The following is an 18,539-nucleotide window of genomic DNA, read 5'->3' as shown; positions in this document are numbered from 1 at the left end:
TTTCAGAAGTGGTAGAGCATGTGTAGATCAGGTGTTTGCTTTGAAAAATGGATGTGAGAAATACTTAGAAAAACAAATGGATCTGTATGTAGCATTTATGGATCTGGAGAAGGCATATGATAGAGTTGATAGAAATGCTCTGTGAAAGGTATTAAGAATATATGGTGTGGGAGGCAAGTTGCTAGAAGCAGTGAAATGTTTTATCGAGGATGTAAGACATGTGTACGAGTAGGAGAGAGCAAAGTGATTGGTTCTTGGTAATAGTCGGTTTGCGGCTTGGGTGCGTGATATCTCCATGGTTGTTTAATTTGTTAATGGATGGGGTTGTTAGGGAGGTGAATGCAAGAGTTTTGGAGAGAGGGGCAAGTAAGAAAGTCTGTTGTGGATAAGGTTGCTTGGGAAGTGAGTCAGTTGTTGTTCGCTGATGATACAGCGCTGTCAATATTTCCTCACTCATTCCCTCCATGTGAGCAAACCATTTCAAAACACCCTCTTCTGCTCTCTCAACCACATTCTTTTTATTACCACCCATCTCTCTTACCCTTTCATTACTTACCCGATCAAACCACCCCACAGCATATATTGTCCTCAAACATCTCATTTCCAACACATCCACCCTCCTCCGCACCCCTGCCGCAAACCAACAATTACTAAGAACCAATCACTTTCCTATCTTGCTACTCGTACACGTGCCTTACATCCTCGATAAAACAATTCACTGCCTCTAGCAACTTCCCTCTCACACCATATATTCTTAATACCTTCCACAGAGTATCTCTATCAACTCTATCATATGCCTTCTCCAGATCCATAGAAGCTACATAAAAATCCATTTGCTTTTCTAAGTATTTCTCACATACATTCTTCAAAGCAAACACCTGATCCACACATCCTCTACCACTTCTGAAACCACATTGCTCTTCCCCTAATCTGATGCTCTGTACATGCTTTCACCCTCTCAATCAATTCACTCCCATGTAATTTCCCAGGAATACTCAACAAATGTATACCTCTGTAATTTGAGCACTTACCTTTATCCCCACTGCCTTTGTACAACGGCACTATGCATGCATTCCGCCAATCCTCAGGTACCTCACCATGAGTCATACATACATTAAATACCCTTACCTTCCAGTCAACAGTACAGTCACCCCCTTTCTTTTTAATAAATTACACTACAATACCATCCAAACCCGCTGCCTTGCCGGCTTTCATCTTCTGCAAAGCCTTTACTACCTCATTTCTGTTTACCAAATCATTCTCCCGAAACTTCTGACTTCGCACACCACTTCGACCAAAACACCCTTTATCTGCCACTCTATCATCTAACACATTCAAAAAACCTTCAAAACACTCACTCCATCTCCTTCTCATATCACCACTACTTGTCATTACCTCCATATTAGCCCCCTTCACTGATGTTCCCATTTGTTCTCTTGTCTTACGTACTTTATTTACCTCCTTCCAAAGCATCTTTTTATTCTCCGTAATATTTTATGAAACTCTCTTACCCCAACTCTCATTTGCCCTCTTTTTCACCTCTTGCACCTTTCTCTTCCCCAGTATGATGACCTGTACATGCCTACACCCTTTCAATCAATAACCTCCCACATGATTTCCCAGGAATACTCAACAATCTTATATCTCTGTAATTTGAGCACTCATTTTATCCCTTTTGTCTTTGTACAATGGCACTATGCAAGCATTCCGCCAATCCTCAGGCACCTCATCATGGGTGATACATACATTGAATAATCTTCCCAACCAGTCAACAATACAGTCACCCCTTTTTTAATATATTCCATTGTAATACCATCCAAACCCGCTGCCTTGCCGGCTTTCATCTTCCGCAAACCTTTTATTACCTCTTCTCTATTTACCAAATCATTCTCCCTAACGCTCTCACTTTGCACACCACCTCGGCCAAAACACTCTATATCTGCCACTTTATCATCAAACACATTCAACAAACCTTCAAAATACTCACTCCATCTCCTCACATAACCACTACTTGTTATCACCTCCCCATTAGCCACCTTCGCTGAAGTTCCCATTTGTTCCCTTGTCTTGCGCACTTTATTTACCTCCTTCCAAAACACCTTTTTATTCTCCCCAGAATTTAATGATACTCTCTCACCTCAACTCTCATTTGCCCCCTTTTTCACCTGTTGCACCTTTTTCGTGACCTCCTGCCTCTTTCTTTTGTACATCTCCCAGTCATCTGCATTATTTCCCTGCAAAAATCGTCCAAATGCCTCTTTCTTCTTCTCCCACTAATAATCTTACTCACTACCCTTTCTAATCTACCCACCTCCCATGCTTCTCATGCCAGAAGCATCTTTTACCAAGCAATCACTGCTTCCCTAAATACATCCCATTCCTCCCACACTCCCCTTACGTCCTTTGTTCTCACCTTTTTCCATTCTGTACTCATTCTCTCCTGGTACTTCCTCACGCAAGTCTCCCTCCCAAGCTCACTTACTCTAACCATTCTCTTCACCCCAACATTCTGTCTTCTTTTCTGAAAACCTCTACAAATTTTCACCTTCGCCTCAACAAGATAATGATCAGACATCCCTCCAGTTGCACCTCTCAGCACATTAACATCCAAAAGGCGCTCTTTCGCGCGCCTATCAATTAACACGTAATCTAATAACGCTCTCTGGCCATCTCTCCTACTTACATACGTATACCTGTGTATCTCTCTCTTTTTAAAGCAGGTATTCCCAATCACCAGTCCTTTTTCAGCACATAAATCTACGAGCTCCTCACATTCTACAAGCTCTTCGCATTCCTCACATGTCGTAGAAGGCGACTAAAGGGGACGGGAGTCGGGGGCTGGAAACCCTCCCCTCCTTGTGTTCTAACTTTCTAAAAGGGGAAACAGTAGAAGCAGTCACGCGGGGAGTGCTCATCCTCCTCGAAGGCTCAGATTGGGGTGTCTAAATGCGTGTGGATGTAACCAAGATGAGAAAAAAGGAGAGGTAGGTATTATGTTTAAGGAAATGAACCTGGATGTTTTGGCTCTGAGTAAAACGAATCTCAAACGTAAAGTGTTTTGGGAATGTCTTGGGAGTAAAGTCAGGGGTTAGTGAGAGGACAAGAGCAAGGGAAGGAGTAGCACTACTCCTGAAACAGGAGTGGTGGGAGTATGTGATAGAGTGTAAGAAAGTAAATTCTAGATTGATATGGGTAAAACTGAAAGTGGATGGAGAGAGATGGGTGATTATCGGTGCATATGCACCTGGGCATGAGAAGAAAGATCATGAGAGGCAAGTGTTTTGGGAGCAGCTGAGTGAGTGTGTTAGTGATTGTGATGCACGAGACCGGGTTATAGTGATGGGTGATTTGAATACAAAGATGAGTAATGTGGCAGTTCAGGGAATAATTGGTGTACATGGGGTGTTCAGGGCTGTAAATGGAAATATTCGTTTTGACATTTTAATGTCATTTGATATTCGAATCACGAGACCGATTTTGTTGTTTATGAATATGGTTCACGAGACGCCTCATTTCTGATTATGAACGACATCAGAGCCATCATGTGACGATGTTTCTCTTTTGTACGAAGGTTGTCATATCCTTATTATGAGTTCAGGGGATTTAATATGAGGGACATTGTTTGATTGTTTTCTTTGCACTTTGTATATCTACACAAAAGCTATGATGTTTGTAAATATTTTGTAAATCCCACTGGGAGATGATGAAAATGAGGAGGGAAGTAGTATAAAACCCATCCCTTTTGATATGAATATGTCAACAAATATTTCAATTCAATTCAGTTCATGTCTCTCATGCCAAATGTTACAGTTATCTCCCCTTATTTACACACAAATGTTATAGTCACCTATTATATCTTATTCAGTTTTCTTTGAAAAATTGGAAAGATACTGGAAGATGGCCAAGGTCAAGCCTCTCTCTCAGGAATGGTCATAAGAGGAAGATGTGGTACAAAGCTGTTGGTAAATGTATAATACAATCTGTTCACATCTCAGTCATTTCAAACCCTTATGTTATATAGATGAGGCCAGTAAATTTGTCAGAGTGATGTTAAGTATAGTACTATATAGAGAAATCTACGTATCAAGATAAATTGTATTATTTCTGTTACGAGAGACCCATTATATTTTGCTATTATAGATATGTTTTTATAGATTTTATCTGTGTTTGGTATTTGACCAACTTAAGGAGACGGGAAAAGTAGGTATATCATTACAGCCGTCAGCTGTCAGGAGATGTTAGCCAGATTGTAAGGGAATCAAATCTCACTGTTAATAAAAGCTGTTATTTCAGAGTTATCTGTTTTAATGTGCCTATGGGCTGATTATATATCCTTTAATGTAAGGGGTGGAAGTAGAATGTAACATAATCGTCTTGCAAACCTCACAGGAAACGCGGAGGATCATTGTCGCCCTTTATAAAGAGGGTCACAGCATTTCTGAAATTGCCTGGCGGGTCGATGTCTACCTGAACACCGTCTTTCTGTGGATAAGGCGATACCGCGAGCCTGAGGCTACAGCTGAACGGCAACCGAGCGGCTGACCACGCAGCACTACCCAGGAGGAGGACCAGGCTGGTTGGATTTATTTGTAATACGCCGAAATGTGGCATCTAAGAAGCCGCGAGGAATGCGATCTAACATCCCTGCTGGTGGGGTCCATGATGCCTCGTAGGTTTAATGCCATCATAGCAACAGAAGGTTCTCACACAAAATACTAAACAAATGAAATAGTTAACCAATTCATGTGTTCATTTCCTACGTTTGGCTATTTAGGTAAAACAATAGTAGCGCACACTTCTGACACCATATCAAATGCGTACTGGTACGAAGAGATATACATACTGTTACAGACCAGTACTGTTATGGGGGGATGGGGGTAACAACTTGTTGGAAAACATAGACAGCTACCGTGATGGGAGGTCAAGCGTTCATGGGTTCTGTCAAGTAGTAAACTTACTTTACATACATTTCGTTGTTCAGTTGTCAAGTTAAAATATATCAGTGTGAGGGACTTGATAAACCTATTCACAATACCACAAACAAGATTATCGAGTACGACAGATGATATCACAATAAATCAACATATGGCATTCACATTAACACAGGGCTACCAACCTCCGGCCCGAACAGCCTTCATGTACCAATATTTATCGACCATAGTCTCATATTGTTTCCCACAAAGTATGCACAGATAGTTGTTTTAGAGCAAGAGCCATGATCTTTTACTGAGCTCCATAATTCAATAATAACGTAAGTGAAGGTAGACATAACCCACGCAGTCATAATTTATGACAGAATACCAACACATTCCGGGCATACACTCACATGCTGCTGAAGACATCCTTGTAAGGTGAGCCGCTGCTGCAGGCGATGCCGAATCCCTGAGGGAGGAAGGTCTGGCGGGCGAAGTAGAATTTGTTCAGTCCCCACCGAGCGGCATTCAGCTTAACGTTAAGCCGAGATCCGATGAACACGTACTTCTGCTTCAGGATCTGCCCAAGAGATGTGTCAGTACTGAACTATATCTTACGAATGCTAAAGAAAATATTGTCAGTGACTTATGTTTCTGTTAGCTGAGACGGCACAGGTAACTGAATGCTTAAGTCAAGTCCACCTCATTGACTATATATATATATATATATATATATATATATATATATATATATATATATATATATATATATATATATATACATATATATACATATATATACATATATATATATATATATATATATATATATATATATATATATATATATATATATATATATATATATATATATATATATATATATATATATATATATATATATATATATATATCCCTGGGGATAAAGAAGAAAGAATACTTCCCACGTATTCCCTGTGTGTCGTAGAAGGCGACTAAAAGGGGAGGGAGCGGGGGGCTGGAAATCCTCCCCTCTCATTATTTCTTTATATATATATATATATATATATATATATATATATATATATATATATATATATATATATATATATATATATATATATATATATATATATATATATATATATATATATATATATATATTTTTTTTTTTTTTTTTTTTTTGCTTTGTCGCTGTCTCCCGCGTTTGCGAGGTAGCGCAAGGAAACAAACGAAAGAAATGGCCCAACCCACCCACATACACATGTATATACATACGTCCACACACGCAAATATACATACCTACACACCTTTCCATGGTTTACCACAAACGCTTCACATGCCCTGATTCAATCCACTGACAGCACGTCAACCCCGGTATACCACATCGATCCAATTCACTCTATTCCTTGCCCTCCTTTCACCCTCCTGCATGTTCAGGCCCCTATCACACAAAATCTTTTCCACTCCATCTTTCCACCTCCAATTTGGTCTCCCACTTCTCCTCGTTCCCTCCACCTCCGACACATATATCCTCTTGGTCAATCTTTCCTATATATATATATATATATATATATATATATATATATATATATATATATATATATATATACATATTCTTTTTTTTTATCATACTTTGTCGCTGTCTCCCGCGTTAGCGAGGTAGTGCTAAGAAAAGACAACAAAGGCCACATTCGTTCACACTCAGTCTCTAGCTGTCATGTGTAAGGCACAGAAACCACAGCTCCCTTTCCACATCCAGGCCCCACACAACTTTCCATGGTTTACCCCAGGAACTCCACATGCCCTGGTTCAATGCACTGACAGCAAGTCGGTCCTGGTATACCACATCGTTCCAATTCACTCTTCCTTGCACGTTTTTCACCCTCATGCATGTTCAGATCCCGATTGCTCAAAATCTTTTTCACTAAATCCTTCCACCTCCAATTTGGTCTCCCACTTCTCCTCATTCCCTCCACCTCTGACACACACACACACACACACACATATATAAATATATATATATATATATATATATATATATATATATATATATATATATATATATATATATATATACTTCTTCTTTTTCAAACAATTCGCCATTTCCCGCATTAGCAAGGTAGCGTTAAGAACAGAGGACTGGGCCTCTGAGGGAATATCCTCACCTGGCCCCCTTCTCTGTTCCTCCTTTTGGAAAAAAAAACAAAAAAAACCCCCAAAAAAACAAAGTGAATTGGAACGGTGTGGTGTGCCGGGGTCGACGTGCTGTCGGTGGGTTGAGCCAGGGCATGTGGGATGTCTAGGGTGGGCCATGGAGGGATTTGTGGGGCCCGGATATGGAATGGGAGCTGTGGTTTCGGTGCGCTGCACATGACAGCTAGAGATTGAGTGTGAACAAATTTGGCCTTTGTTTTTTCCTAGTGATATTTCGCGCGTGCGGGAGGGGGGATTGCTGTTTCGTGAGTGGCGGGATGGTGATGGGAATGAATGGAAGCAGCATACATATATATATATATATATATATATATATATATATATATATATATATATATATATATATATATATATATATATATATATATATATGTATATATATATATATATATATATATATATATATATATATATATATATATATATATATATATATATATATATATGTATGTATTTTGCTTTGTCGCTGTCTCCCGCGTTTGCGAGGCAGCGCAAGGAAACAGACGAAAGAAATGGCTCAACCCACCCCCATACACATGTATATACATACACGTCCACAGACGCAAATATACCTACACATACATCTCAATGTATACATATATATACACACACAGACACATACATATATACACATGCACACAATTCACATTGTCTGCCTTTATTCATTCCAATCGCCACCTCGCCTCACATGATATAATATCCCCCTCCCCCTCATGTGTGCCAGGTAGCGCTAGGAAAAGACAACAAAGGCCCCATTCGTTCACACTCAGTCTCTAGCTGTCATGCAATAATGCCCGCAACCACAGCTCCCTTTTCATATCCAGGCACCACAGAACTTTCCAAGGTTTACCCCAGACGCTTCACATGCCCTGATTCAATCCATTGACAGCACGTCGACCCGGTATACCACATCGATTCAATTCACTCTATTCCTTGCCCGCCTTTCACCCTCCTGCATGTCAAGGCCCCGTTCACTCAAAATCTTTTTCACTCCATCTGTCCACCTGAAATTTGGTCTCCCACTTCTCCTCGTTCCCTCCATCTCCGACACATATATCCTCTTGGTCAATCTTTCCGCACTCATTCTCTAATGTGCCTAAACCATTTCAAAACACCCTTTTCTGCTCTCTCAACCACGCTCTTCTTATTTCCACACATTCTCTTACCCTTACATTATTTACTCGATCAAACCACCTCACACCACATTTTGTCCTAAAGCATCTCATTTCCAGCACATCCACCCTCCTGCGCACTACTCTATCCATAGCCTACGCCTCGCAACCATACAACATTGTTGGAACCACTATTCCTTCAGACATACCCATTTTTGCTTTCCGAGATAATGTTCTCGACTTCCACACATTCTTCAAGTCTCCCAGGATTTTCGCCCCCTCCCCCACCCTATGATTCACTTCCGCTTCCATGGTTCCCTCCGCTGCCAGATCCGCTCCCAGATATCTAAAACACTTTACTTCAGTTTTTCTCCATTCAAACTTACCTCCCAATTGACTTGACCCTCAACCCTACTGTACCTAATAACCTTGCTCTTATTCACATTTACTCTTAATTTAGCAAACTCAGACACCAGCTTCTGCAGTTTCTCACATGAATCAGCCACCAGCGCTGTATCATCAGCGAACAACAACTGACTCACTTCTCAAGCTCTCTCATCCCCAACAGACTTCATACTTGCCCCTCTTTCCAAAACTCTTGCATTCACCTCCCTAACGGCCCCATCCAAAAACAAATTAAAGAACCGTGGAGACATCACACACCCTTGGCGCAAACCTACATTCACTGAGAACCAATCACTTTTCTCTCTTCCTACACGTACATATTCCTTACATCCTCGATAAGAACTTTTCACTGCTTCTAACAACTTGCCTCACACACCATATATTCTTAGTACCTTCCACAGAGCATCTCTATCAACTCTATCATATGCCTTCTCCAGATCCATAAATGCTACATACAAATCCATTTGCTTTTCTAAGTATTTCTCGCATACATTCTTCAAAGCAAACACCTGATCCACACATCCTCTACCACTTCTAAACCACGCTGCTCTTCTCCAATCTGATGCTTTGTACGTGCCTTCACCCTCTCAATCAATACCCTCCCATATACTTTACCAGGAATACGCAACAAACTTATACCTCTGTAATTTGCGCACTCACTCTTATCCCCTTTGCCTTAGTACAATGGCACTATGCACGCATTCCGCCAATCCTCAGGCACCTCACCATGAATCATACATACATTAAATAACCTTACCAACCTGTCAACAATACAGTCACCCCCTTTTTTAATAAGTTCCTCTGCAATACCATCCAAACCTGCTGCCTTGCCGGCTTTCATCTTCAGCAAAGCTTTTACCACCTCTTCTCTGTTTACCAGATCATTTTCCCTAACCATCTCACTTTGCACACCACCTCGACCAAAACACTCTACATCTGCCACTCTATGATCAAACACATTCAACAAACATTGAAAATACTCACTCCATCTCCTTCTCACATCACCACTACTTGTTATCACCTCTCCATTATCACCCTTCACTGAAGTTCCCATTTGCTCCCTTGTCTTACGCACTTTATTTACCTTCTTCCAGAACATCTTTTTATTCTCCCTAAAATTTAATGATACTCTCCCACCCCAACTCTCATTTGTCCTCTTTTTCACCTCATGCACCTTTCTCTTGACCTCTTGTCTCTTTCTTTTATACATCTCCCACTCATTTGCATTTTTTCCCTGCAAAAATCGTCCAAATGCTTCTCTCTTCTCTTTCACTAATAATTTTACTTCTTCATCCCACCACTCACTACACTTTTTAATCAACCCACCTCCAACGCTTCTCATGCCACAAGTATCTTTTGCGGAAGCCATAACTGTTTCCCTAAATACATCCCATTCCTCCCCCACTCCCCTTACCTCCTTTGTTCTCACCTTTTTCCATTCTATACTCAGTCTCTCCTGTTACTTCCTCACACAAGTCTCCTTCCCAAGCTCACTTACTCTCACCACCCTCTTCACCCCAACATTCTCTCTTCTTTTCTGAAAACCCATACAGATCTTCACCTTCGCCTCCACAAGATAATGATCAGACATCCCTCCAGTTGTACCTCTCAGCACATTAACATCCAAAAGTTTTTCTTTCGCGCGCCTGTCAATTAACACGTAATCCAATAACGCTCTCTGGCCATCTCTCCTACTTACATACATATACTTATGTATATCTCGATTTTTAAACCAGGTACTCCCAATCACCAGTCCTTTTTCAGCACATAAATCTACAAGCTCTTCACCATTTTCATTTACAACACTGAACACCTCATGTATACCAATTCTTCCCTCAACTACCACACCACTCACCTTTGCATTCAAAACACCCATCACTATTACCCAGTCTTGTGCATCAATACCACTAACACACTCATTCAGCTGCTCCCAAAACACTTGCCTCTCATGATCTTTCTTTTCATGCCCAGGTGCATATGCACCAATAATCACCCATCTCTCTCTATCAACTTTCAGTTTTTTCCATATTAATCTAGAATTTACTTTCTTACATTCTATCACATACTCCCACAACTCCTGTTTCAGGAGTATTGCTACTCCTTCCCCTGCTCTTGTCCTCTCACTAACCACTGACTTTACTCCCAAGACCTTCCCAGTGCAACTCTTCCCCTTTACCCTTAAGCTTCGTTTCACTCAGAGCCAAAACATCCAGGTTCCTTTCCTCAAACATACTACCTATCTCTCCTTTTTTCACATCTTCGTTACATCCTCACACATTTAGACTCCCCAATCTGAGCCTACGAGGACGATGAGCACTCCCCGCGTAACTCCTTATGTTTCTCATTTTAGAAAGTTGAAATACAAGGAGAGGATTTCTGGGCCCCCCGCTCCCGTCCCCTCTAGTCGCCTTCTACGACACGTGAGGAATTCGTGGGAAGTATTCTTTCTTCCCTATCCCCAGGGATATATATATATATATATATATATATATATATATATATATATATATAAATATATATATATATATATATATATATATATATATATATATATATATATACATATATATATATATATATATATATATATATATATATATATATATATATATATATATATTTATATATATATATATATATATATATATATATATATATATATATATATATATATATATAAACATATATATTCCTATGAGTCCACGGGGAAAATGAAGCACTTAACGTGTTTCATTTTCCCCATGGACTCATAGGAATATATTGATCACGCGCAAATTTGTGATCCTTTCCAATATCTATCTATCTATCTATCCATATATATATATATATATATATATATATATATATATATATATATATATATATATATATATATATATATATCTATATATTTTTTTTTTTTTGTCGCGGTCTCCCGCGTTTGCGAGGTAGCGCAAGGAAACAGACGAAAGAAATGGCCCAACACACCCCCATACACATGTATATACATACACGTCCACACACGCAAATATACATACGTACACAGCTTTACATGGTTTACCCCAGACGCTTCACATGCCCTGATTCAATCCACTGACAGCACATCAACCCCGGTATACCACATCCATCCAATTCACTCTATTCCTTGCCCTCCTTTCACCGTCCTGCATGTTTAGGCCCCGATCACACAAAATCTTTTTCACTCCATCTTTCCACCTCCAATTTGGTCTCCCACTTCTCCTCGTTCCCTCCACCTCCGACACATATATCCTCTTGGTGAATCTTTCTTCACTCATTCTCTCCATGTTCCCAAACCATTTCAAAACACCCTCTTCTGCTTTCTCAACCACGATCTTTTTATTTCCACACATCTCTCTTACCCTTATGTTACTTACTCGATCAAACCACCTCACACCACACATTGTCCTCAAACATCTCATTTCCAGCACATCCACCTTCCTGCGCACAACTCTATCCATAGCCCACGCCTCTCAATCATACAACATTGTTGGAACCACTATTCCTTCAAACATACCCATTTTTGCTTTCCGATTTAATGTTCTTAACTTCCACACATTCTTCAAGGCTCCCAGGATTTTCGCCCCCTCCCCCACCCTATGATCCACTTCCGCTTCCATGGTTCCATTCGCTGCCAGATCCACTCCCAGACATCTAAAACACTTTACTTCCTCCAGTTTTTCTCCATTCAAACTTACCTCCCAATTGACTTGACCCTCATCCCTACTGTACCTAATAACCTTGCTCTTATTCACATTTACTCTTAACTTTCTTCTTTCACACACTTTATCAAACTCAGTCACCAGCTTATGCAGTTTCTCAGATGAATCAGCCACCAGCGCTGTATCATCAGCTGTTTGCTTTGAAGAAAGTATGTGAGAAATACTTAGAAAAGCAAATGGATTTGTATGGAGCATTTATGGATCTGGAGAAGGCATATGATAGAGTTGATAGAGATGCTCTACGGAAGGTATTAAGAATATATGGTGTGGGGGGTAAGTTGTTAGAAGCAGTGAAAAGTTTTTATCGAGGATGTAAGGCATGTGTACGTGTAGGAAGAGAGGAAAGTGATTGGTTCTCAGTGAATGTAGGTATGCGGCAGAGGTGTGTAATGTCTCCATGGTTGTTTAATTTGTTTATGGATGGGGATGTTAGGGAGGTGAATGCAAGAGTTTTGGAAAGAGGGGCAAGTATGAAGTCTGTTGTGGATGAGAGAGCTTGGGAAGTGAGTCAGTTGTTGTTCGCTGATATATATATATATATATATATATATATATATATATATATATATATATATATATATATATATATATATATATATATATATATATATATATATTTTTTTTTTTTTTTTTTTTTTTTTTTTTTTATACTTTGTCGCTGTTTCCCGCGTTTGCGATGTAGCGCAAGGAAACAGACGAAAGAAATTCCCCAACCCCCCCCATACACATGTACATACACACGTCCACACACACAAATATACATACCTACACAGCTTTCCATGGTTTACCCCGGACGCTTCACATGCCCTGATTCAATCCACTGACAGCACGTCAACCCCTGTATACCACATCGATCCAATTCACTCTATTCCTTGCCCTCCTTTCACCCTCCTGCATATTCAGGCCCCGATCACACAAAATCTTTTTCACTCCATCTTTCCACCTCCAATTTGGTCTCCAACTTCTCCTCGTTCCCTCCACCTCCGACACATATATCCTCTTGCTCAATCTTACTTCACTCATTCTCTCCATGTTCCCAAACAATTTCAAAACACCCTCTTCTGCTTTCTCAACCACGCTCTTTTTATTTCCACACATCTCTCTTACCCTTACGTTACTTACTCGATCAAACCACCTCACACCACACATTGTCCTCAAACATCTCATTTCCAGCACATCCACCTTCCTGCGCACAACTCTATACATAGCCCACGCCTCACAACCATACAACATTGTTGGAACCACTATTCCTTCAAACATACCCATTTTTGCTTACCAAGATAATGTTCTCGACTTCCACATATTCTTCAAGGCTCCCAGGATTTTCGCCCCCTCCCCCACCCTATGATCCACTTCCGCTTCCATGGTTCCATTCGCTGCCAGATCCACTCCCAGATATCTAAAACACTTTACTTCCTCCAGTTTTTCTCCAATGAAACTTACCTCCCAATTGACTTGACCCTCAACCCTACTGTACCCAATAACCTTCCTCTTATTCACATTTACTCTTAACTTTCTTGTTTCACACACTTTACCAAACTCAGTCACCAGCTTATGCAGTTTCTCAGATGAATCATCCACCAGCGCTGTATCGTCAGCTGTTTGCTTTGAAGAATGTATGTGAGAAATACTTAGAAAAGCAAATGGATTTCTATGGAGCATTTATGGATCTGGAGAAGGCATATGATAGAGTTGATAGAGATGCTCTACGGAAGGTATTAAGAATATATGGTGTGGGAGGTAAGTTGTTAGAAGCAGTGAAAAGTTTTTATCGATGATGTAAGGCATGTGTAAGTGTAGGAAGAGAGGAAAGTGATTGGTTCTCAGTGAATGTAGGTATGCGGCAGAGGTGTGTGATGTCTCCATGGTTGTTTAATTTGTTTATGGATGGGGTTGTTAGGGAGGTGAATGCAAAAGTTTTGGAAAGAGGGGCAAGTATGAAGCCTGTTGTTGATGGGAGACCTTGGGAAGTGAGTCATTTGTAGTTCGCTGATATATATATATATATATATATATATATATATATATATATATATATATATATATATATATATATATATATATATATATATATATATATATATATATATATATATATATATATATATATATATATATATATATATATATCCATGTATATATCTATATATATATATATATATATATATATATATATATATATATATATATATATATATATAATTTTTTTTTTTTTTTTTTTTTGCTTTGTCGCTGTCTCCCGCGTTTGCGAGGTAGCGCAAGGAAACAGACGAAAGAAATGGCACAAACCACTCCCCATACACATGTATATACATATGTCCAAACACGCAAATATACATACCTACACACCTTTCCATGGTTTACCCCGGACGCTTCACATGTCTTGATTCAATCCACTGACAGCACGTCAACCCCTGTATACCACATCGCTCCAATTCACTCTATTCCTTGCCCTCCTTTCACCCTCCTGCATGTTCAGGCCCCGATCACACAAATCCTTTTCACTCCATCTTTCCACCTCCAATTTGGTCTCCCTCTTCTTCTCGATCCCTCCACCTCCGACACATATTTCCTCTTGGTCAATCTTTCCTCACTCATTCTCTCCATGTGCCCAAACCATTTCAAAACACCCTCTTCTGCTCTCTCAACCACGCTCTTTTTATTTCCACACATCTCTCTTACCCTTACGTTACTTACTCGATCAAACCACCTCACACCACACATTGTCCTCAAACATCTCATTTCCAGCACATCCATCCTCCTGCGCACAACTCTATCCATAGCCCACGCCTCGCAACCATACAACATTGTTGGAACCACTATTCCTTCAAACATACCCATTTTTGCTTTCCGGGATAATGTTCTCGACTTCCACACATTTTTCAAGGCTCCCAAAATATTCGCCCCCTCCCCCACCCTATGATCCACTTCCGCTTCCATGGTTCCATCCGCTGACAGATCCACTCCCAGATATCTAAAACACTTCACTTCCTCCAGTTTTTCTCCATTCAAACTCACCTCCCAATTGACTTGACCCTCAACCCTACTGTACCTAATAACCTTGCTCTTATTCACATTTACTCTTAACTTTCTTCTTCCACACACTTTACCAAACTCCGTCACCAGCTTCTGCAGTTTCTCACATGAATCCGCCACCAGCGCTGTATCATCAGCGAACAACAACTGACTCACTTCCCAAGCTCTCTCATCCCCAACAGACTTCATACTTGCCCCTCTTTCCAAGACTCTTGCATTTACCTCCCTAACAACCCCATCCATAAACAAATTAAACAACCATGGAGACATCACACACCCCTGCCGCAAACCTACATTCACTGAGAACCAATCACTTTCCTCTCTTCCTACACGTACATATGCCTTACATCCTCGATAAAAACTTTTCACTTCTTCTAACAACTTGCCTCCCACACCATATATTCTTAATACCTTCCACAGAGCATCTCTATCAACTCTATCATATGCCTTCTCCAGATCCATAAATGCTACATACAAATCCATTTGCTTTTCTAAGTATTTAATATATATATATATATATATATATATACATATATATATATATATATATATATATGTATATATATATATATATATATATATATATAAGTATTTAATATATATATATATATAAGTATTTAATATATATATATATATATATATATATAAGTATTTAATATATATATATATATATATATATATATATATATATATATATATATATATATATATATATATATATATATATATATATATATATATATATATATATATATATATATATATATATATATATATATATATATATATATATATATATATATATATATTTATATATATATATATATATATATATATATATATATATATATATATATATATATATATATATATATATATAAACATATAAATATATATATATATATATATATATATATATATATATATATATATATATATATATATATATATATATATATATATATATATATATATATATATGTATACATATTATTTTTTCTTTTTTTTTATACTTTGTCGCTGTCTCCCGCGTTTGCGAGGTAGCGCAAGGAAACAGACGAAAGAAATGGCCCAACCCTCCCCATACACATGTACACACACATGTCCACACACGCAAATATACATACCTACACAGCTTTCCATGGTTTACCCCAGACGCTTCACATGCCTTGATTCAATCCACTGACAGCACGTCAACCCCTGTATACCACATCGCTCCAATTCACTCTATTCCTTGCCCTCCTTTCACCCTCCTGCATGTTCAGGCCCCGATCACACAAATCCTTTTCACTCCATCTTTCCACCTCCAATTTGGTCTCCCTCTTCTCCTCGTTCCCTCCACCTCCGACACATATATCCTCTTGGTCAACCTTTCCTCACTCATTCTCTCCATGTGCCCAAACCATTTCAAAACACCCTCTTCTGCTCTCTCAACCACGCTCTTTTTATTTCCACACATCTCTCTTACCCTTACGTTACTTACTCGATCAAACCACCTTACACCACACATTGTCCTCAGACATCTCATTTCCAGCACATCCATCCTCCTGCGCACAACTCTATCCATAGCCCACGCCTCGCAACCATACAACATTGTTGGAACCACTATTCCTTCAAACATACTCATTTTTGCTTTCCGAGATAATGTTCTCGACTTCCACACATTCTTCAAGGCTCCCAGAATTTTCGCCCCCTCCCCCACCCTACGATCCACTTCCGCTTCCATGGCTCCATCCGCTGCCAGATCCACTCCCAGATATCTAAAACACTTCACTTCCTCCAGTTTTTCTCCATTCAAACTCACCTCCCAATTGACTTGACCCTCAACCCTACTGTACCTAATAACCTTGCTCTTATTCACATTTACTCTTAACTTTCTTCTTCCACACACTTTACCAAATTCAGTCACCAGCTTCTGCAGTTTCTCACATGAATCAGCCACAGAGCATCAGATTGGGGAAGAGCAGTGTGGTTTCAGAAGTGGTAGAGGATGTGTGGATCAGGTGTTTGCTTTGAAGAGTGTATGTGAAAAATAATTAGAAAAGAAATGGATTTTTATGTAGCATTTATGGATCTGGAGAAGGCATATGATAGAGTTGATAGAGATGCTCTGTGGAAGGTATTGAAAATATATGGTTTGGGAGGCAAGTTGTTAGAAGCAGTGAAAAGTTTTTATCGAGGATGTAAGGCATGTGTACGTGTAGGAAGAGAGGAAAGTGATTGGTTCTCAGTGAATGTAGGTTTGCGGCAGGGGTGTGTGATGTCTCCATGGTTGTTTAATTTGTTTATGGATGGGGTTGTTACGGAGGTGAATGCAAGAGTTTTGGAAAGAGGGGCAAGTATGAAGTCTGTTCGGGATGAGAGAGCTTGGGAAGTGAGTCAGTTGTTGTTCGCTGATGATACAGCGCTGGTGGCTGATTCATGTGAGAAACTGCAGAAGCTGGTGACTGAGTTTGATAAAGTGTGTGAAAGAAGAAAGTTGAGAGTAAATGTGAATAAGAGCAAGGTTATTAGGTACAGTAGGTTTGAGGGTCAAGTCAATTGGGAGGTGAGTTTGAATGGAGAAAAACTGGAGGAAGTGAAGTGTTTTAGATATCTGGGAGTGGATCTGGTAGCGGATGTAACCATGGAAGCGGAAGTGGATCATAGGGTAGGGGAGGGGGCGAAAATTCTGGGAGCCTTGAAGAATGTGTGGAAGTCGAGAACATTATCTCGGAAAGCAAAAATGGGGATGTTTGAAGGAATAGTGGTTCCAACAATGTTGTATGGTTGCGAGGCGTGGGCTATGGATAGAGTTGTGCGCAGGAGGATGGATGTGCTGGAAATAAGATGTTTAAGGACAATGTGTGGTGTGAGGTGGTTTGATCGAGTAAGTAACGTAAGGGTAAGAGAGATGTGTGGAAATAAAAAGAGCGTGGTTGAGAGAGCAGAAGAGGGTGTTTTGAAATGGTTCGGGCACATGGAGAGAATGAGTGAGGAGAGATTGACCAAGAGGATATATGTGTCGGAGGTGGAGGGAACAAGGAGAAGAGTGAGACCAAATTGGAGGTGGAAAGATGGAGTGAAAAAGATTTTGTGTGATCGGGGCCTGAACATGCAGGAGGGTGAAAGGAGGGCAAAGAATAGAGTGAATTAGAGCGATGTGGTATACCGGGGTT

General features: G+C 39.6%; 1 protein-coding gene across 1 annotated transcript in view; it reads right to left on the bottom strand.

Moving 5' to 3' along the window:
- The window catches only part of LOC139753532 (probable glutamate receptor), a 176,035-nt gene that overhangs the window by 35,594 nt on the left and 121,902 nt on the right, over positions 1 to 18,539 (bottom strand). The window contains exon 13 of the mRNA XM_071670180.1: positions 5,327 to 5,493. Within this exon, the coding sequence (XP_071526281.1) occupies positions 5,327 to 5,493 (167 nt within the window). The remainder of the gene's footprint in view (positions 1 to 5,326; positions 5,494 to 18,539) is intronic.

Source organism: Panulirus ornatus, chromosome 14 (assembly GCF_036320965.1).
Source record: "Panulirus ornatus isolate Po-2019 chromosome 14, ASM3632096v1, whole genome shotgun sequence".
Classification (NCBI taxonomy): domain Eukaryota; kingdom Metazoa; phylum Arthropoda; class Malacostraca; order Decapoda; family Palinuridae; genus Panulirus; species Panulirus ornatus.
Note: the sequence above shows the minus strand (reverse complement) of the source record. Positions and strands in the feature narration are given on the sequence as shown.